Consider the following 22,649-nt stretch of genomic DNA (forward strand, 5'->3'; position numbering starts at 1 on the left):
TAGTTGAGTCAGAGGTGTTCGGGCTTGACCAGGGAGGACCACTGAAGCCAGAGTTCAAAAACCACCTAATTGAGCTCTGAGTCAGAGTGAGGATGAACATCTTTGGGTTCATCCACTGACAGGATATCTTTATCTGAAGCTGCCCAATCCTCATTATCAGAGGTGGAAGACATCATTTCTACCAGCTTGTCTGAGACGCCGAATGAAACCACACCGCTGGTGCAATAGGGTGTGATAGAACTGGTTGGACGCTGTTGTTGCCATCATCAAACTTTCCGGTGAAAGAGAAAAAGGTACTGAATGGACTATATAGGCGTAAGCCCCATCTGAAATGGCAGGTTCAAATGCCATTGGCTTGTGATTTTCAAAGATGTTAACAAATAGTCTTCACTGTCGCAGTAAATAGGAGGTTCCCCCATAGTGTCAACAACTGATGCTATGCGAAGTGGAACATATCAAAAGGGAATACATGAGTTTTACCAGTGACTGAAAGTAGAACAGGAACCTGTAGATCTCCTACATGACAGTAATACCAGCCAGAATCACTCTTCATCAGTCTAAACATCACCACAGTCAAAGATCCTCTCCCATCATCACTTATCTTAACTGATGCATTCTGGGATGTGTCAGATCTTCCCACTGTGTAACAGCCCTTATCTTTATATCTACACCACTGTTTTGTTTTATTCTTATATGTAGAAGTGTAGAGACACTGTAGACTGATATTACCACCTTCATCTACAGTTACACTGCTGGACATCACAGAGAGATCAGGAGCTGTCATGCACAGACAGATGATATTTGTCATTGACATTTATCATAAACAAAAGCAATCTGATGTTTAAGTGTAAAATAAATATCATACCTGCTTGGATTGTGATTTTATACCACTTGGTAACAGCCTTGTCTTCTTCATTTTGTACAGCACACCAGTAATATCCAGTGTTTTGATCCTGCAGGTCTCTTATAGTGACAGTAAATAAACTCTGATCAGGATGATCAATTACTGAAACATCTCCTTTGGTTTCATTTGCATATGCCAAAGGAGAACATGAACTATATGTTGGATTTTTATTATAGCAGCAGTATTTCTTGTGTTGGGTGTATTTAGTTTCATAATGACAAGGAATAATAACAGATCCACGAGTCTGAACAGTTACTGTCCTACACTCACCACCTAAACAACAACAATTTAAATTTTACCCGTCAGTTTTTTGTTAACAACGATGACTGAATGATATTGATGCTTATTTAAATATTAATAAAACATTCATATTTTGATGATATGATTAACATTTCTTCTGGTTTATACCATTTGAACATTTATCTCTTATAGTTTACATTTTTTATGTTTCTGTAGTCTGCCAAGTTAACTTGAACAAATAGTTACAAATATTTGTTTCTCAGTTACAATGAGGTCATAAAATCTGTATGCTTAAAATGAAGATAATGCTGTTAAAAGTATTTAAACAATAAACAGTGAGTCACAACACATGACGACACCACATACAAGTAAACACTTGCCTGTTATAAGCCAAAGAATAACCAAAATAACCTTCAAACTGACTCTCTGCACTCGAAGAAGCCTTGATGTTTCAGTTTTTCTCCATATCTTTGTTTTTCATTTGTATCAATTTTGATATAACAGAAACAATCTTTTATGTAATGAAACAAATTTTTTGAAATGAAACATGAAACTGAAGGAGACACAGAACTGAAGATCGTCTGTCATAATGGCTGTATGTTAAATTTTTATAGCATCTCTCACTTCCTGATTTTCTTTTCTGAAGTTGCTGCCTCAGCCTTCAGATCAATAAACATGGCAAAACTTAAAAAATTACAAAGTTTTACACTGTAAGGAAATATAAAATTTTCACGTTGTGCAACTCTAAGTCAACAAACTTTGCGTTAACTTCATGTAATTTCTGGCAACACCATTAACAATAAAAAAGCAATTTCCTGATGTTTGTGGAGGGTAGCTTGCAGTTCCTTTCATGGGTTAACAGTGTCTGCCTAGAGGACAAAATTAACTAAAGTAATGAGTCACTGCAGCAGTGGGCTGTTTAGTTATAGACAGCAGACCTTATAAAGAGTATAATATGATTTATCCCATTATAATTTGATATGTAAACATGTGAATCTGAATTAAGCTTCTGTTTTATCAGTTACAAATGAGATTGAGTCTTATCTTGTAGGAAAATTTCAACATAATCTCACAAAGTTCCGTGGGATACTCACAGACTTTTTTGCTAATTTTTCCGTGGCATTCTCACGGATCTCTGCATTTTTCCGTGGCCCTGCTACGGACTGCCTTTTTCCGTGGCATTCTCACGGATTGGTTACTCAACTGCTTTTTCCTATTTTTAAACTATTTTCACTTCGGTTTAGGGTTAGATTTGGTGTTTGCGTTAGTATGTCACTTTAACTATTGGTTTATACAATTTTTTCTGCTTTATTCTTTTATATTTTCTAAACTTTAAACAATTGTCGCCTGGCGTTGGGGTTAGAGTTGGGATTGGGTAAGGATGTCATTTCATGTAAATCTAACCCTAAACCGAAGCGAAAATGGTAAGAAAATAGGACAAAACAGTTGAGTAACCAATCCGTGAGAATGCCACGGAAAAAGACAGTCTGTAGCAGGGCCACGGAAAAATGCGGAGATCCATGAGAATGCCACGGAAATTCGTGAGATCAGGTTGGAAAATTTTTACCTTTTCTCTTCATGCAATTTTAAGTCAATATCATTTAAATTCTTAATGGCAATTATTTCACCTCATGCAAGCAAAAGAAAAGCTTCCTGCAGTTTGTGTCTGGCAATGTGTAGTTATTTTTAATATTTTACACTACATATATTTGTCCCTTTGCTCTAAAAGGAAGTTGCTGCAGAAGGGGGCTATTTATTGTAAAACATGTAGACGCAGCAATACAGGCAATAGCAGACAGCATTAACAGACTTTAATATAATTCATGTGGCATATAATTTGATATTTGATTTGATAACTTAAGATCATGCATATGTAAATTAAGAATTTTGTTTAGTACAGTGTGCTGTGGTGTTGAAAATTGTTGTTTCTGTTCTTGTGATAATTCACACATCATTCACACATTCTGTCTGAACTGTATTTTTTAACAGCTCCATGGTTCACTTATAAATTTGTGCTTACAGACTTAAAATCTATAACATTATATATTTTTGATTGATTATGTTTTATAGACAATTTATAGATTACCTCCACAACCCCAGTATATCACAGCCAGTGGCGGTTCTAGACAAATTTCACTAGGGTGGCCAAGGAGGGGCCCGTGTTTTACCAGAGGGGCACATAAAAAAATGGCAAGAAATTATATTTAAAGATTACAGGGGTGGTTACAGGAATTAGTTTAAGACAGGACTAGGCCTTAGTTTAATTAGGAAATGTAACTAGTTTTAACAAACATGCCTTACTAAATACATTCCTTGTGTGCATTTTAAAACAAAACAAAGGGCACTGGTGTATTTTAAGATATGTCAGTGCAGGTTGTTTTCAGTTTGGACAACTCTTACATTTATTTTAGTCTAGGACTAGTCTAATCCCTTTCCGGGAAACTGCCCGTAAACTTTATTTTACTTTACAATTATATAAATATTTATTTAATACAAGAGTGAGTGCAGGTGCAAAAGGGGAGTTGGCTCTTTTCTAAAGCCCCCAACCGAAAATGCGAGCCTACTCAATAAACTTCATGAAATGCAAACTTTTATAAAGACAAACGTTTGTTTTAGTTTACATATAAATACACATTGCTAGACAGTTAGGGACCATAATCAAATCAATATTTCAAATTATATTTATTTTAAATTGTAAACATTTTTATAAGTAAAATTTAATTATATTCCACCAATTTTATGCACGTATATGTAAGAACATAATTACAGCGCTTTTTACAACGTGTAAACTTTAAAAAGTTAGCGAGATGTTGGTTTTGCCAGTTGTTGATGAGTAACAGCTGTGAATGATCACAACGCGCTTAAGCAGCCACGTCACAGGAGTACAAGTGAACAGTGTCCCAATGTCAAGTGAGCTAGAGTCCTTACCAGTGCCCAAACCGGCATACACATTCTCAACATCGGGAGATTGGGAATGAATTGAGACACGTGCCGAGCAGCACCCACAGGCGTGTACAGTGATTAGGTGCGCCGCTCTAATTTGCCCGTGTAGAACGTTGCATCGCATTAGTTCCACTTTTGGCGCTCACGTGAAATCAAAATAAATGTATACTCTTTTATTTGGTCAGCACGGAGTGGCCACAGGGTTGGCTAGGGACATGTCTACAGAGGCACGGGCCACCCTTGGCCTCCATGTAGAACCGCCACTGATCACAGCATCTTTTCTATGTCTGTCTGTAACTGATCTTAAATTGACTTAAAGTAATAATTTACCAAAATGTTTTGTCTTTTTTTTACCATAACTTCATTTAGCATATAAGCATCAGCATGTTTATGAGTTTAGAGTGTTTACTGAAATGCAGGACTCCTCATATTTTGTATATTGTATACTTTTTTAATGTACTGAATATTTTTGTCACAAAAGGTAATCTGTGCAGATTTTATAACAATGGAACCAAAAACACAAGAGTAAAAGGCAGGTTTTAAACTTGCCTTTAATATCCAAACAAGGATGCAGGAAACACAAAATTCTGTGAATACAGTCGTATGCAAAAGTTTGGGCACCCCTGACAATTTGGGTGTTTGGATCAGCAATTTTATTTTGATCTATCAAATAACTGAAAATCACAGTAATATTTCAGCAGCCCTGCTGAAAAAAAGCATCAAACCAGCATGGACCAGCATGGGTATTATGCTGGTCTATGCTGGTTTGATGCTGGTTTAGCTGGTGGTCACCAGCATACCAGCACCAAAACACAACATATGTTGGTCTTGCTGGTATGACAGCATGGGATGCTGGTGCTAATGCTGGTTTGGTGCTGGTTTAGCTGGCGCTAATGCTGAATTTGGCTGGTGCTAATGCTGGTGCTCACTAGCAAACCAGCACCAAAACACAACATATGCTGGTCTTGCTGGTATGCTGTTTTTTCAGCAGGGAGTGAAATGAGATTTATTGGATTTTTCAAAAAATTTGTAATATGCATAAACTAAATTAGACAGGTGCTTAAATTTGGGCACTCTAACAGAAAAATCACATCAATATTTAGTAGAGCCTCCTTTAGAAGAAATAACAGCCTTTAGACGCTCCTATAACCTGTAATGAGTGTATTTTGGAGCATTCCTCCTTACAAAACATCTCCAGTTCAGTTCGGTTTGATGATTGCCGAGCATGGACAGCCTGCTTCAGATGTTTAATGATATTCAGGTCTGGGGAGTGGGATCGCTATTCCAGAACATTGTACTTGTTCCTCTGCATAAATGCCTGAGTAGATTTTGAGCAGTGTTTTGGGTTGTTGTCTTGTTGAAATATCCAGCCCTGGCGTAACTTCAACTTTGTGACTGATTCCTCAAAATTATTGTCAAGAATCTGCTGATTTTGAATGGAATCCATGCGAACCTCAACTTTAACCTTATTTCCCAGTACCGGCAGAGGTCACACAGGCCCACAGCATGATGGAACCTCCACCAAATTTTACTGTGGGTATCAAGTGTTTTTTAAACAATGAACAGTGACTCCATCTGTAGCAAGTTGATGTTGTAGGTCTTTGGAGGTGGTCTGTGGGCTGTTTTTGACTGTTCTCACCATCCTTCACCTTTGCCTCTACAATATTTTACATGGCCTGCAACTTCTGGCCTTAACAGGAACCGTGCCTGTGGTCTTTCATTTCCTCACTATGTTCCTCACAGTGGACACTGACAGCTTATATCTCTGCGATAACTTTTGGTAGCGTTCCCCTAAACTTTGATACTAAACGATCTTTGTTTTTAGGTCATTAAAGAGTTATTTTGAGGCCTCCATGTTGCCACTCTTCAGAGGAGAGTCAAACCGTGTGTCTCAATCATCTCCCTTGTTCAGTAGTCAGGGCACTGATCAGGGAGTTGGCCATTTTAAGGTCTGTCTCAATCTCAAAATCTGTTCAGTGCACTGGAACGTTCGTTCCCTAAAAATTCCCACAATGCAACGCAAAAACCAGTGAGCATCGATGGTCCCTATGTTCCCTTACCGGAAATCACGTGACCTTTTCTGAAGCTCGCCAACCGAACATCATGTGATCCAACTCAATAAACTTAATGAAATGTTACAGAACTTTTATAAAGACAAACGTTTGTTTTAGTTTTAAATATGAACACACATTGCTACACAGTAAGGAACCACAATCTACTCAATATTTAAAATAATAATATTTATTTAAAATTGTAAATATATATATATTGCATTTAAAATGTAATTATATTCCTCCAATTTTATGCACGGATATTTAAGAGAATAATGACAGCATTTTTCACAATGTACTGTTTAAAATTAAGTCAGAGATATGTTGGTTTTGCCGGTTGTTAACAGCTGTGAGTGATCACAACGCGCTTAAGCAGCCATGTGACAGAAAAATAAGTGAACATTGTCCCAATGTCAATGGAGCTAGGGTCCTTACCAGCGCCCGAACCTGTGTACACGATATACTGATTCACGACCTCTGGAGCTAGGGAACGAATTGAGACACAGGGAAAGAGAAAAACAACTTGCAATTGGCCACCTTAAATACCTTTTCTCATGACTGTATACACCCGTCTATGAAGTTCAAGGCTTTATGAGCTCACCAAACTAATTGTGTGTTCAAATTAATCAGTGTTAAGTAATAAAGGTATTCAAATCAACAACATGACAAGGGTGCCTAAACGTATGCACCTGTCTAATTTTGTTTTAATGCATAGTACACATTTTCTGTTAATCCATGAAACCTCATTTCACTACTGAAATATTACTGTGTCCTTAAGTTATTTGTTAGATCACAAAATTTATAAATGAAAATAATGGAAATTGTCAGGGGTGCCCAAAACTTGCAAGAAATACAGTGCCAAAGATGTTTGTACCTAGGCTGCGGGGACAAATGTATAAACAGTTTTACAATACAAACCTAAACATTGTGCATTTTCAGGGAACCATGGTTATGTGAGTAACCTAAACATATTTTTGTTCTTCTAGAGAATTTGTTTGTTTTAGGTTATCCAAAGTGTTATTTAATGCATTAACTAACAAACATGTATTAACATGTAATTAAGGTTGCCGTTATTCATGTATTAACTTATACAAAAATTTTTGTTGTTATTCACGTATTAATTTATACTAAAAGTTATTTAAAAAATAGAAGAAAAAAGGAGTAAACTGCGCTTCTGTGATCCAAGACAATCCGGTGCGACCAGAGAAGAACGGAACAATATACAACAAAGAGATCGCCGGTGCAGCACAGATGTCTGTATAAAATTATTTTAATAAAGATGCACAACAGTTACTAACGTTTAGATGCACAATTACATCTTCATCAGAGTCCTGGGAAAAGACGGGCAATAGTGCCCTTATTAATAATCATTCACAGGTGCATAAAGGGGGCGTGAACCCTCCACAATTATCTAAACCCAGGTGTCACATTTACAAATAAATCATTAGCGAGCAAATGTCCGGACAAATAAACATATACACAATATATTCACACCACAAATATATCTTACATGCTCTATTTAAATAGTTAAAGAAAGCATGTAAGACTCAATTCTTCATTTAAACCAAAGGGTTCCAAAGTGTTCAAAGTGTGTATCCAAAATGCTTCCCTACACAGGAGTTTTTTAAGAATATCTCCACCTCTGGATGGGGGTGTAATTTTTTCTATTCCCCAAAACTTCAGTGATGCAGGTGAACCATGATTTGGCTGCATATAATGTCTCGCCATGGCATATGTTAAGTTCTGTTTTGTGTTCAGCTATCCTATATTATAAAAAAAATTATTTTGTTTTGTGTGTGTGTCTGAGGCGCCACACAAGTGTGTAAATAGGTCAGTAAACTTGTTAAAAGCATGTGACTTGAGGCTGAGCTCTAATTGGCTTGTTTCAAATCGTCCTAAACCCTCCCACTCATGTCATAAGCTAATCAAAAAAAAAAAAATGTTTTTGACCTCATGTGCATTGGACTGTTCTCAGAGTCTTATAACCGTGTTGCAGATTGACATGTAACTACTAGTTACAGTACTGATGGTGGAAGCAAGTGTAACAGCTGAACCAGATTAGACACACAATAACCACAAGACCTTTACCCAACAAGCAGGCTAGGCCAGGGGTCACCCAAACTGCTTTTAACACTCAGAAGCAGAACAAAGCCTCTGGTGATCATCCAGATTAGAATTTTATGACCACAAAAGAATGTGGGAGATTCACTCTCTCTTCATCAAATTTTGAAACAGACGAAGAAACTTTCTATTTAATCATGCATGTATTCACATATAAATGTCTTAATCAAATATTTCTAATCATATCATGGATTATGTTCTTGGTGTTTGTTATATCAGTATATTAACCCAAACTAGTTAAAAAGAATGTTTAGTATTACTTACTTTAACCAGATGTAAAACCCATTTTACCCACTTATTCACATGAAAATGTCACGGTGTCTTGTCTCTGTTCCGATTGTTGTCACGTGGACATTCACTGATTAATTACCTGCCTCATCACACCTGTTTGTCATTTAGTCTGTGTGTGTATATATACCCTGTCTTCTGTTTGCTCACCGCTGGATCATTGGCGTAACTTCCATGTCTCTGATTCCTTGAGTGTATCTGTTCTCAGTTTTAGTGTTCCTGTGTTTATTTACCTGTTCGTTGTATATTAAATGTTATTTATTTTATCAAGAACTCTGCATTTGCGTCCTCACTTCCTCAATCCTGCACCCCAGTCATGGCAGAAAAAAATATATTGATTCTTTTGTAAGACACTTTTTGTTGTGTAAAGGCAATATGCAAGGGAGGGTCAATGGTCATGAATATTGATGTGTTTCACACCTGGAGACCCAACCCCCTAATGCCTCAATGCGTTGTGCTAGAATGAATTTGAGGTAAATTAAAAAGAAAATGTTTTGCTTGTAGTTTAATAACAAAATAGTGTACAATAAAATCTAAATAATAAGTATCAAATTTACATTTTGTACACAACGCCTACATTTTAGCAGACAACTTTGTGTCAGTTTGGAAAACAGTTCCTGAAGATACAAGTGAACATCAAATGACTGGCATTTCTGAAGTCTTTATACAAGCAATGCTAAGAAACTGAAACTTTGAGTGATATACAACAGAGCTTTGCATGGCTTATGTTACCATATAACTTTAAGTCCAAAAAGTGTGAATATGTCTTTTAACTTCATGGTTTTGTACTGTTGAGAGTGATGCAGACCCTTAAGAGAGTTATAAACAGCTGTTAGCGTATATTGTCCACGGAACGACTCTTATGACTCTCTTAGGATATATTAGATCACTTTCTTATGGCATTATAGAATTAGTAATATAATCAGACTGCTTGTATGCAGTTTTATATTTTCTTAATTCAACAAAGGCCTAGTCCTGCCATTATGTTTTATTGTGGTAAAAGTGTAGTGACCATTGTTTTTCGGTGTATTGATTACTATCAGCAAAACTATGTTTCCATCCACATGTTTTTATCCGAATTAAGTGATATCGAATGAAAAATGCCTTATGGAAACAGTAAAATTCGACTGAATTTCATGAATATCGAATATGTTTGATCTCATCGGATTTTATCTTGATCGATATATGGCTTATGCGATAAACGCTGATGGAAACGTTATTTGCAGAATAAATAATGATTTCCGATTAAGGTTTAGGTCATTTTATGGTTGCAACCCACACACAAAACAAAGAAGAAAAAGTTTTAGGTCCACTCTGGTGGCACACATGGCGTGTGTCAACAAAGTCAGATGTAAGTGGACAAACGACGAAACGAGATTCATTTTTAATTTAATTTACCAAAGAAAATAACGGCTATTTTAGAGCTGAAGATCTTTGCCCGAACCTGACGGGTTTGGTCGGATTCGGGCTTCATTTCTAACATTTTACACGGGCTCGTGCTCCGCCTTTGCACGGTAAATGAGCTGTCAAGTTCAATGCTGCTGGATGCAATAAGCGCAGGACCACGCTGAAGCCATTTACAGTAGATTTAATAATTTCCTCAACAAAAATGTAGCCTAATCTTGGTAAGTAAAGGTTTTTTAATGTATAACTAAATATTATTTAAATACATAATTTAGACAGAGGATATAGACTAATGTTGGCATTAATGTAAAGAAAGTGCCGCGGCAAATCCCACGGAACCTTTATTTTAATTGCGTTATTCCCAAATAACCATCTTAATCAGAATGTATTATCTTAATTTAATTTGTTAAGAAATAATTGTTTTTATTGGCATGTTGGCCTATTTATAATGTATTGCATATGCCTATTTAGAACGAGATGTTACAATGTTACAGATGACTTATTTTTTTCTTTGTTTCAACTTCCAAGTGACGTGTAGCCCAGTTAGTCATGAATAAATAATGTTAAAACCTTTGTAAATTACTAATTCTTGATAAAAGCTGTTTGGGTGTGCACATTTAAATAATGTCTGGCTGTAAACGGGTTCAGGCTTTTAAAAAGATGTCAATCTAAATGTGCTTTCGGGTTCGGGCAGCATTCTGTCGGGGTCCGGTCATTTCAGATCTAACTTTAAGGCCCGATTACATCTCTATTTTAGATAGCAAAAATCTAAGAAATGCCATAATTTATTAGGATCTCGCGAAGGAAATGTCCAACAATGGTTATGACAAGACGTGGAATGTCCTCCGGAGTAAATGGAAGGCGCTCAAACAGCGATACGTGTTTAAACAAAGAGAGTTATCTCGCAACGGTGCCGGAGGGAAAATAAAAGCAAATTCGACCTTGATGAGATGGATCCTCGGCCAAAGAACCCTCGTAGCTTCATTGGCTTCCAATATTACCAGCTCATGTAAGATATTTTTTGTTCTCATTTACGTTAAGCATTGATCTGGACTATCATTTCACGTTAATGCCTCCGTTGTTGTCGGGCATTTACATGCATCCGCATCATCATAGCAATTTGATGTTAACGTCATTTTCTTATTATTATAGCTTGATATGTCGCTATCAGCTCAGCTGGCACATAAGCACTTATAACTTGTGAAACGGCGCAATCCATTTTGTCTAGCAAAACTTTGTTCGCAAATATTTGCTTGAATATTGTGTGATTCAGTGCGAAAATGAATGGAAACACTTTCAAATGTCTCAAATCAATTCGATATACCAATTTGATCGCAAACCAGCATGTGACGTCATTACGTACAGGTTTTTATTCGCTTTAAAGACGTTGGATGGAAACACACTTTCTCCAGCTTTATTCGCATACGTTTTTTTACCGAACTTCAGATAATTCGATTGACAAGTGGATGCTATATACAGTTGTAAATTCATAAATGACCCTACATTTAACATTTCATCATTTGTACAGTTGAGTAATATCGGCAGCAAATAGTACTTAATAACTATTTGAGACCAAATAAACCAGTGCAGGCTCTACTTCATAAATCTGTTTATATGTTAATGTTTTATTAATACTCCTGTAGGATTTGTGCTTGCCCATGACATGATCTGGAACAGATAGAGGGGGGGGGGGGGCGCGCGACAGCAGCATCATGGCCATTTTTTGAGGTCATGCTTGAGGCTATTAGCCAAAGACCAAGTGTGATGCCTGTGGCCACCTTTTCATCTAGCCTCAGTGCACAGTTTTCCCCAATATATATGTCAAGTCCCTCAGGTGCTGTAGTTGCTGATGGTGTGCAGCCTGCCTGTAGTCCTGCAGAATCAGAAGAGCAGGATGTTGTCGGACCAGCGCCATCCGCCATCAGGGGCGGATGACATTGTAGGTTCCTTAACAGCAGAATTTGTGTAGTAGTTTTTTTAAGTGCATAATATATTATAAATGTTTAAGTACAATTCAAAATTAGGTTCATATACACTAATTCAAAAAATAAAACAATTTACCAATAAAAGTACAGTACTTGGGCAAGATTGAATTACTAAAACAAAAATCCTGCAAAGTTACAGTGTGCTATCCTGCTCCGTCAGTTGAAGCTGCACAACAAGAGGAGCAGAAACCCGTCTGTCCCTGAACTGGACAGAAGACATATCAACAGGGACCATTGCATTAACCCTCTGGGGTCTAAGGGGTTTTTAGGGCCCTGGGGAAGTTTTGACATGCACTGACATTTGTGCTTTTTTCAGTTGCCTAAAAACATATTAATGGCAAAAGTCTCATAACACTGCGTTCAGCACAAACTGGGCTACAATATCATATAATCAACATGTATGTACATGTTTGTGTTTTTGAGAGAAAAATGTTTATGCGTGGTTTTTGAAAAAGCAAAAATTTTAAGTCACTGATATAAGTCCACAAAACTAATTCTAAACATGTTTTCCCAAGACTTTTCAAAACAGGATCTAATAGTCTAGAGTTTTTTCTTCAAAATGATGTGAAAATCATTCGGCCTACTCGTTCACATAAAGCAAGATATTGATTTACAATTTCTAAGACACTTTTGCTTGGGAAAGGCTGTATGCGTGGAGGCGGGAATGCTCCTGAATAATCAGTGATTGACAGCTGAGAGACAAAAGGGTTGCATAATGAGCCACATGAGCCTTGTGGGGATGTTCAACAGGAATGTAACTTTCTCTGTAGTAAAACCATGATGGTTTACTTTCAATTTAAATGTAAATACACACACAATATATATATAAAATTACATTAATTTCACATGTAGGCTATAAGTTACCTTTTGAAAACCATAGTAGCCTAATCAAAGTGAACAAAGGGTTTGTGTGTGGCAAAAAGCTCAAAAGAACAACTGCCTATCGTTGTTTGGACTCTTAGTGTGTTTTTGTAATCATTATATCATTATAGTAGAAACACAACAAGGGACAAGCATGATAAACTTGCACGATAAACTTGCTCAATGTTTGTTTACAGCCGCCGCCATTACCTCACGTGTTGCTCATGAAAGCAGTCGGCTTGTTCGACTTCATGCGGCGCTGCAAAGATCGACAGCCGGGTGACGTCAAACTACCGCGAGAGTGATCCGCGAAATTATATGGAAGAGGTTGCTTTTAAATCGCTCTCGCGAGACTCTGACGTCATTCGGCTGCCGGTTCTTGTGGCGCTACATTAAGTCGAACAAGCCTATTAACTTATGTGTGCACATGCGAGTGATCCTGTGTTTAATAAACGTGCTGTGCGGAGATATATGCTTAGACGCAACTAAATAAGGATTGTACTGTTTGCAGTCGCGAATTTTATAAGAATACCAAAACCGCGTCGATTTCCTGACTCGCGTGTTTGTGCATGCGTTTCCCATCGCGTGAACTGTTTGACGGAAGACAAAGAAAACACTCGCGTCTGGAGATAGTGACACACATACGCAAGTAAATAAGGATTGTACTGTTTTCAATCGCGTATTTTATAAGAATACCAAAAACCGCGTTGAGTTTCCTGACTCGTGTGTTTGTTTACGTGTGTTCCCCTCGCGTGAAATGTTTGACGGAAGAACAATGAAAACACTCGCGTCTGGAGATACTGACACACATACGCAAGTAAATAAGGATTTAGATGTCATGTTTTGGTGCAATCGGATGAAACAACAAGGAATGGAGAGACTGTGTTGTGGACTGGATTGCGTATCCATTGACTGCAGGAGACACAAGTCATGCATATGGATGTTTCTGCTCGTTCACTTCAATGGCGCGGGGGCGTGGCGATCTCTTCTCATTATAGATAATCAGGTAACATTAGAAAGACGGTCCCTCTCCTACTTCTCATACAGTTTACTCCGAATGACAATATATGTTTTCGCTCTCACTTACATCATTTAAAAGCTGACATTCCAAGCATTATGTAGACATTTATCTTTTGTTTATATGACATGTATTCGTGAAGTTACAGTTAATTTTCTGACGCGTTTCTGAAATGGCTTCACTGAGGGAGAGAGAACAAAACGCGCATCATGTTTATTTTCTTAATTTTGCGAAAAGCACAACATTCTGTTTTTATTGGGAGTGGACAGAAAAAAACTAGACACTTTAACGTTTTAAATGATGTATAAATCATATCTGTATGTCCCAAATCAGCAGAGTTATCTAAGTGTCTTTACGGAGTGATTGAAAAATAAAGAGTTGGCGGCGCCCGCGCCGCAGCCGACCCCAGAGTGTTAACTGGTTGTGGTGGGAAGGGGGGTTTAGCATCCTCTGCATCCTCCAGCTCAAGCACATCATCATTGGTTAAACAGACATTATGCAGGAATACACATGCTATTACCAGTTGCATGCAGAAGCTCACTTTTACCTCCAAAGCAGAGAACAATGTTCTTCTCCATCTTGCTTTCATCATCCCAAAAGCTCGCTTAATTATAATTTGGTCTTGTGAATGGCATCAATCTAACCTTTCCTCCACTGGTTCTTGTAAGGGCAACGTATATGGTGTAACAACTCAAATGGGCCTATCAATACTTGGATACCAACGTCACCTAAGAAAGTAGCAAGCTGGGGGATATTCAGCATTGTAGGAAAGTGGACTGCTTTGGATGCTATAAAACTGTTTATACTTGAAGTATTTCTCTTTATTCTGGCCAGGTGGCTTGATTCTTATGTGGCATCCATCAATTGCTCCAACAGCCTTTTGGAACACAGGATGACGTGCAGTTGTGCAAATCCAAAGCCAATGGCATGAAGTTGGTCTGGACGAGGATAACAAATGACCCAGCCTGCTGCCACTGCTCCCCTTAACACCCATCACCACGGTGCGCCTCCATATGTGTATACCTTACCCTACCCAATTAACATAACCAAAACCCTTTATTCATCACAATATTCTGCTCATTGCATGCCTGTTTTATTAAGGTGTGTACAGAGTTTGGCTTGATCACAATATCTCCCCCATATTGCCTTTTATATGAGGGAGAGTTCCTTCAAATTGCCTTTCTGAGTGCATCTCCCTCGTGTTTTATTAATAAGACAGGTTATTTGGTATTTGCTTTGCAGATCTGCTTGTTTACATCAACAACAATATAACGATTTTTATTCTTGTTATATAGTGACTTTATTCTCTAATTTTACGACTTTATTCTCATTTAATAGTGACTTTAATATCGAGATGGTTTTATTTTTTATTTAAGCTTGGTTCTAATCCACCTCGGTAGTTGATGGATTTATTAACGCACTTATACGCAAATATTTGTTGAAAGCTGCTCTTTCACATATTATTTGCATAGTATTATGATACTAGGGTGTATATTAATATATTGGGAGAAAGCTTTTATATATAAAAGCAGATAATGTGCACCCTTATAAAGCCAAAATTTTATGATCCTCATTTCATAACACATCTACGACCATTTGACACTGAGATTGGTAGTTGAATCAGGCTTTTCCTATCGATGCATCTTGTGCTGGGTCGAACTGTTGTATAAAAGCAATATCGCTCTCTGAGTCATATGATATACAGTAGCTCTATATCATCATGGCTGTGATTAGAGGCATGAGGCATGTGAAGATCATTAAAAATATGATTTTGTTCCATATTTGTAGTTGTTTGATTTATTCGGGAAATAGAGTATGGCTTTTACATAGTATTACTATACTACTTATTAATAATTAATACTATTAATATTAATCTTATTTATTTTGTGTGTAATTCCTTTTAATTTGTTCTGTAATGGATATTTGAAATAAATTAGGTGTGGAGTAAATATGGTTAAATTCTGGCAGAATGGCTTTTGGTCTGTCAGTCACATTTGGGACACAGAAAGGCAGTCAGTCCTTTAGCAAAGTCAGCCATACAAGAATTACATGCAAGGACCACTTATGGGTCACATCATTGTTTATTATATGGCTCACTGCTGGTAGAATTATGGTTGAGATTTGGTTTTGATGTGGCTAAAAAGAAGTGGGTCAGATTTGGGCCGGGAATTAGAGGTCTACACGGGTCCAAAAATGCCCTCCCGAACACGATTAGACCCGTAAAATGTGCCACACTGAACCGACCCAGATCCGTCTGTTGTTTTGAAAGCTGGACCTGGACCCGTCTATTATTTAAAAGCTGGACCCGGATCCGACGCGGACCCGTCTATTATTTAAAATCTGGACCCGAACCCGTCCGGGAAGACACAGACCCGACCGGCAAATATTCTTTAGCTAAATGTTATTAATAAGTCAATAAACAAGTAGCGAAAATTAAACTTTTTGTCTTACCCATAGAAGTTAGTCTTCTCTCTCCTTGTACCTGACTGAGTGATGCACAATCCTTATTTCCAAGAAAGTTCCATCCATGTTATTCCTCTCTTGACGATTGAAATGTTTAATGCTTATTCCAGCTTTAAAAGTCCACTTTACAGACATGGTGATTAATAACACAGTTTTACATTTGTTATGTATCGGGTCAACTGGCTTAATAATGTTTGCCCATTTGGATTATAATAACGATTGCTCGTTCGATGCCATGGCTGCTTTTGTTAGCTTTACTTCTTTGCTATCATCTCTGTGCTCTTTGAGCAGAGTCGTGAAAACTTTAGATTTAAAAGCAAGACGGTCAATTTATAATATTATTACAAAAATTAGAGAAGTCAGTGCACAATGCGCGGTACGGCAGAATAGGTCCCCCCTAATAAAAGAGCCAATTGTCAAAGGTAAAGTCATTGCGTCTCACTGCAGAAGCTCCTGAGTGGTAGCCAGAGTGACATTAAAAGAGCACATGCGCGTTAGCTGCCTGGTTGGAGCAACCAAATATAAACTTTTTAACGTAATTTTTGCGTCATAGAAAAAATTTATGCGACAGTTCATCTAAGTTTTTGTTGCTGTTTTTGAAATATTTTATTTAAATGTGAGTGTGTTCTCTGAGTCCGATCAACCTTGCGTATTACCCACAATGTTAAACAGACCCGGGACCCGAAGTAATAGATTGAGACCCGACCCGGCTGATCATTTAAAATATAGACCCGAACCCGTACGGGTCCCGGGTCGGGTCTCGGGTCTTCCGTGTAGACCTCCTACCGGGAATCTCTTTCTTAAGTGGGCCACAGGGCAGCTGTTTATTTGGGCAAGGTCTTTGCCAGTGGTGGCCGGTGGCTTTTACTGAGGGCCACGATGCGAAGTTCGTCACAACATATATGTAGCTCGTCACGTGGTTTGTAATTTCAAAATATGTGTTTGGCGCGTCGAGTGAATCTCCCTGCTGCAGACGCGTCTAAAGGGTTTTTGATAAAAGTGATGCTGGCATATGCCAGATACTCACATAATCCATGTGTTATCAGAGCTTAATGTTAAGGGAGTGTCTTGCGTGTATTTTGTGAACGTGAGTGTCTCTTTTATCATAAATGGTTTTGACGGCTGTGCAGCAGGTACTTATTTTGACAAAACACATGATGCACATAAGATAATGCATTAAATCAAGTGGTTGATTGACTCTGGAGCATCAAAGCACATGACTTGTTATAAAGAAATCCTCTAAAACTACTACCAATTTCCAAAACCACAGTCAGGAAACTCGGTGATGGCTGAGTAGTAGATGCCCTAGGACTTGGTAATGTTAAACTGAGGATGACATTCAAAGACAGTGAGGTCAAAAATGTCACAATGTTGCATGTGCTGTTTGTTCCCATCCGGGAATCTCTTCTCAGTGGGAGCTGCTGTCAGAAGAGGTAATACAGTGCAGTTCAAGAAGACTAGCTGTTACAATCTTAATGAGTTGGAGATCTTCAAGGAATGGGAACGCAAAGATCTGACGGGTTGTATCAGCCGAATGTCGAGGAAAGGTTACCCAACTGTCACTTTGTGCAAAGTGCAACAACAACACCCAGCTTGTGGCACCAAAGACTGGGATTTAAAATCTGGTGAATGGAGTGAACTTTCCTGCAGAGAAAGAAGTTTTCTTCTGTGAAGACTGCATGGAAGGCAAGCTGTCAAGGAAGCCACACAAGCCAGTGGGAGAAATCTGTTTAAAAGAAAAGTGCCATTGATCTATAGTGATGCCTGTGGCACATGCAGACTGAATGAATAGGTGTGTTAAAGTACTTTGTGACATTTATCGATGACTATTCTAGATATTGCAAGGTATACTTTATGAAGCAAAAGAGATAAGTTCTTAGCAAATTTAAGGAATTTGAAAAAAACATTCACCAATGTGTGCAGACAAAAGTGACAAGACTAAGAACAGACAATAATGGGGAATAAACATCTAAAGAATGTCTAGAATATTGGAAAGCTCAATGTGTCCATCATGAGACAACAATACTTTACATACCTCAGTAAAATGGTGTTGCAGAAACAAAAAACAGGACATTAATTGAAGCAGCAAGAACTATGCTCTTTCATGCTAAATTACTAAAGACGTACTGGGCAGAGGCTGTAGCTACCGCAGCTTACAGTACATACAGAACAGGCTGCCCACATCTGTTCTGATGCAAGAGACACCCTACCAGAAATAGTTTGACAAACAAACTTATGTGATTCACATGAAAAGTGGTTGGTTCTGTGACGGCTGGTGCTTAACATTTTGGGGGGCGCAAACAAACTTATAATCAAACTTTTACTGTAGTAATGCAGGACTGTAGATAGCCATTTATCAGGTGACGATGTATCATTACTGCTTAGCTAAAATGCTGAAATATTACTGTTGAAGTCAACTGTTAAAGCAAGAAATAAATGTACTGAGTATAATGTGAGTTTATTATCAGTTATGAACTAATCAAGGTAATCATTCACACACTTTCTAATCATTCACACACTACACACAAACACACACACACACACACACACACACACGTTTCCATGTTTTGTGGGGACATTCCATAGATATTATGTTTTTTATACTGTACAAACAGTATATTCTATTCCCTCCACCTAACCCAGTGGTTCTCAACTCCAGTCCTGGGCCCCCCTCCCAGAATCTTTTATCTTCATATATAAAACACCTGATTCGGTTCATCAGCTTGTTAGGGTGTTAATTAAGGAACGTTTCAAACATTCTGGGACGAGCCTGATGAGTGGAATCAGGTGTTTCATATAAGAAGACATCTAAAGCCCGGAATACACTACACGATTTTTGCCCTCCTATAAGATCATTACCTTATCACACTGTGCGACATGTATCGTTTAAACTCGGGTACGAGAGGCATGTAGACTGTACGATGATGACACGGAAGCTTCAGCGGCAGCGTCACATGTTGTGTAACGTCACCAGCATGCGCTCGTGGTAAACAATACCGGCGTGCAGGTCGTAGCAGCAAACACACTGTGCGGTGATCATGCCGAATTTCTGACACTGTCAGAAAACTATCGTAGGCTATGTTTGGACGCAAGACCGGTGAAAACGGCCGTCTTTGAACCTCTCTCATTGTACAGCATAGGACCACCGATGAAGAGCCACGATCACCGAATTCGCGACGATTGTTTCACGATGACAATCTTTCGTCTGGGACAGCCAGTAATCGTGCAGTGTATCCCGGGCTTAAAACATTCTGGGAGGGGGGCCCGAGGACTGGAGTTGAGAACCACTGTCCTAACCCAAACCCTAACCATTACAGAAAACGTTCTGCTACTTCAGATTTTCAAGAAATAACATTCTGTTTGATTTATAAGTTTGTTTCCTCATAGGGACCTAAAAAATGTCCCCACAAGGTCGAAAATGTTATGGTATTCCTATTTTGTGGGAACATTAATGATACTGATAATATAAAGTTACATAGTACAACTAAATGATTTTATTTTGTATTCATTTGCACTATATATTTAACTTTTTGGTAACCTGTAACTTTCTCCTTTGGCTAACTTTAGGGGGCAGCTTTCCAGCGCCCCCTATTGACCAGCCGACACTGGTTTGGTTGCATAGCATATGCACATGTTCCAGATATGGAAGAAAGAAAACTGGACAAGAAGGCTGTAAAGCTTTGTTTCCTGGGATATGCCAAAAAGGCAAAAGGCTACCGCTTGTTTGATGAAGAAAAAATAAGAATTCTAATTTGGGATGTGATCTACAATGAATCAGACTTTGACTGGAAACAAGAAGTGGACATTTCTTGTTCAGAGAATGAAGTTATCATGAGCACTGACAAGAACCCATCAGTCACTGTAGAGGAAACCACCTGACCTGGTGAATGTTGATTATCATGATAATGTTTGTCATGTTGCAGAACCAAGCAGACTGAAAGAGGCCATATGATGAGTCCTAACACCAAGGAATGGCAGGAAGAAGTTAACTTGGCATGAGATTTAGTGGAACTACCAAAGGATCAAAAGGCCATGGGATCAAGATGGGTTTCCAAGCATCATAGTGATGGATGAGTGGAAAGATATGTGCAGACATGTAGCTAAGGGATACTCACAGAAGTATGGTGCTGACTACACTCTTAGAACGAATGTGTTAAAAACAACAGAATCCACACATCTCTGTTATTATTGAAACAACACATTTTGTGTTGCTTTTAAAACAACCTGTGTTATATTTTAACACAAAATCAACACAAAATGACACATAATATGTTAAAATTACACATAATGTGTTAAAAGCTTAATGCACAAATATGTGTAAATCCTTTCTAAGAGTGTATGATGAAACTTTTTACCTGTGGTAAGATCCAGCTCAATTCGTACTTTGCTGTCCTTCGCCATCCAGAACAAACTACTGTACATGTGCACCAGATGGATGTGGTAACCACATTTCTAAATGGAATTCTGGACAAGGAAATATACATGGAGCAACCAGAAGGATACATTACACCTGGGGAGGAACATTTTAGCGTGCAAATTAAAGGGATATATGGACTAAAGCCGGCTTCTGGCTACTGGAGCAAAACTTTCAGAGTGTTCATGAAGAATATTGGTTTACATGTGTGTGTTTGTGAGATCTTGACGGGAGCTGAAAATATTAGCACACTCTATTTCATGCACACTCTATTTGAGCGTAGTGTTGGCAAAGGATGAGGAAGCACAACTGTAACTGCAATGAAAGCACCTACTAGAGGACCTCCCGTTATCGTAATCGACCACCCCGACGATGAACAGGGTGAGAAAGCTGACGTTATACACCCATGGCCGTATTTGTAATAAATGTTTTTGTACATTGGAATTAAAGATTCACGATTACCGAATAAAGTGCCTCTTATGCCCACCGAAAATCACATTTTGTCATTTAAAAACTCCCCGTCCAACCTGAAGAATCACATCAAGGTACGTTAAAATAATAGTTATTAAGTAAAGCCACAATGTCAATGTGATTCAACATTAGTTATCATAAGCCGTATTAGATAATTACCCAGACAGCACACATACATCTGGCCGACGTTGTGCCGACTTTCAAAGTTCCATCGGCAAGATGTCGCTCAGGGAGCGTTTGCTCATTGGGAAGATGTCGTCTAGATGTCGGCATCTCGTCGCAAATGCCCTCGGGATGCAATTTCAGCCGCTCTGCACGGGCTTTACCGGGCATTTATTTATTAATTTAAACCTTTATTCATTCACACTTATTCAGAATAATGTGCTTCTGTGCAATAACAACTAAAAACAAGTACACCACTGTCAATAACCGTTGCAAATTTATTCATTTGACAAATATAACATATAAACAGGTCAAATTAATAAATCAGTAACAGAATATTTAGATGTGTCACACATAAATTACATATTCTGTAACTATTATATACTGCTATACTACTGTGTAAACGTTTTTAAACACTTAACTAAAATATTTCTTATACCCTTCAAAATAATTTACTCTTAAGGTATATGATTCAATTACGTTTGTGGACAAAAATAGTCTCAACATATACATTTATTTCAATTGAGAACTAAAATTTAAATTAAAACTTTTTTCAAATTACTTGGACAAAATGATAAAATAAACAAGTAATTCAAGCCCATAATACATGGAAATTTCTATTAAAATATCTCAGGGTAAGATCTCAAAAAATTACTGAAAAAACCCAAGGGTATATATGTCAAATTCTAGGCAAAGGGTGGCTGCATTTGAAATGCTAAAATATAACAGTTTGGATTTCAGAAGTTTTAGTCTCAAGATAATTCACATATGTTGTACAAATGGGACACAGCCTGTGAAAACCCAGCAAAGTATTTCTTTGTGACTTACTGTTTTCTACATAAAATCATCCTACACAATACAGAAAACATTCTCTGAAAATATAATCTTGACATCTTCAATACTGACTGAGTAAGGTCATGCCAAAGACTGAACTTAATGTTAAATCAGTAAATTCAAACTTTAGATGTCATTAGATGTTAAGACAGTAGCCTGGATTTCATATACAAGGTCACATATTTATGTATCTTAGAAATATATTGTAAATAATAATAATGTGCATGTACATAACAAAAACATTTAATCATAAAACATTCTCGTCAGGTCTTCTGTCTTTGTTTCCTACACTTGTCTCTGCAAGCAGCGCCTTTAAACCTTAGAGGTCTTCTTTTTGCCTTTGTTTCCTGTCCCGAACGCCGCCTTTTAAACATCTGGGGCCTCATGTATAAAGCATGCGTACGCACAAAACAGGGCTGGAAACGTGTGTACGCCAGTTCCCACGCAAAGGTTGTGATTTATAAAAAAACAAACTTGATGGGAGAATGGG

General features: G+C 37.9%; 1 protein-coding gene across 1 annotated transcript in view; it reads right to left on the reverse strand.

Moving 5' to 3' along the window:
- Positions 1–306: 306 nt before the first annotated feature.
- Positions 307–22,649, reverse strand: part of LOC129443328 (polymeric immunoglobulin receptor-like) — a 38,016-nt gene continuing 15,673 nt past the window's right edge. The window contains exons 4-6 of the mRNA XM_073858071.1: positions 2,243–2,249; positions 866–1,015; positions 307–777 (exon numbers count right to left, since the gene is read on the reverse strand). Coding sequence (XP_073714172.1) covers positions 437–777; positions 866–1,015; positions 2,243–2,249 — 498 coding nt within the window. The 3' untranslated portion in view covers positions 307–436. The remainder of the gene's footprint in view (positions 778–865; positions 1,016–2,242; positions 2,250–22,649) is intronic.

This window comes from Misgurnus anguillicaudatus, chromosome 2 (assembly GCF_027580225.2).
Source record: "Misgurnus anguillicaudatus chromosome 2, ASM2758022v2, whole genome shotgun sequence".
Classification (NCBI taxonomy): Eukaryota; Metazoa; Chordata; class Actinopteri; order Cypriniformes; family Cobitidae; genus Misgurnus; species Misgurnus anguillicaudatus.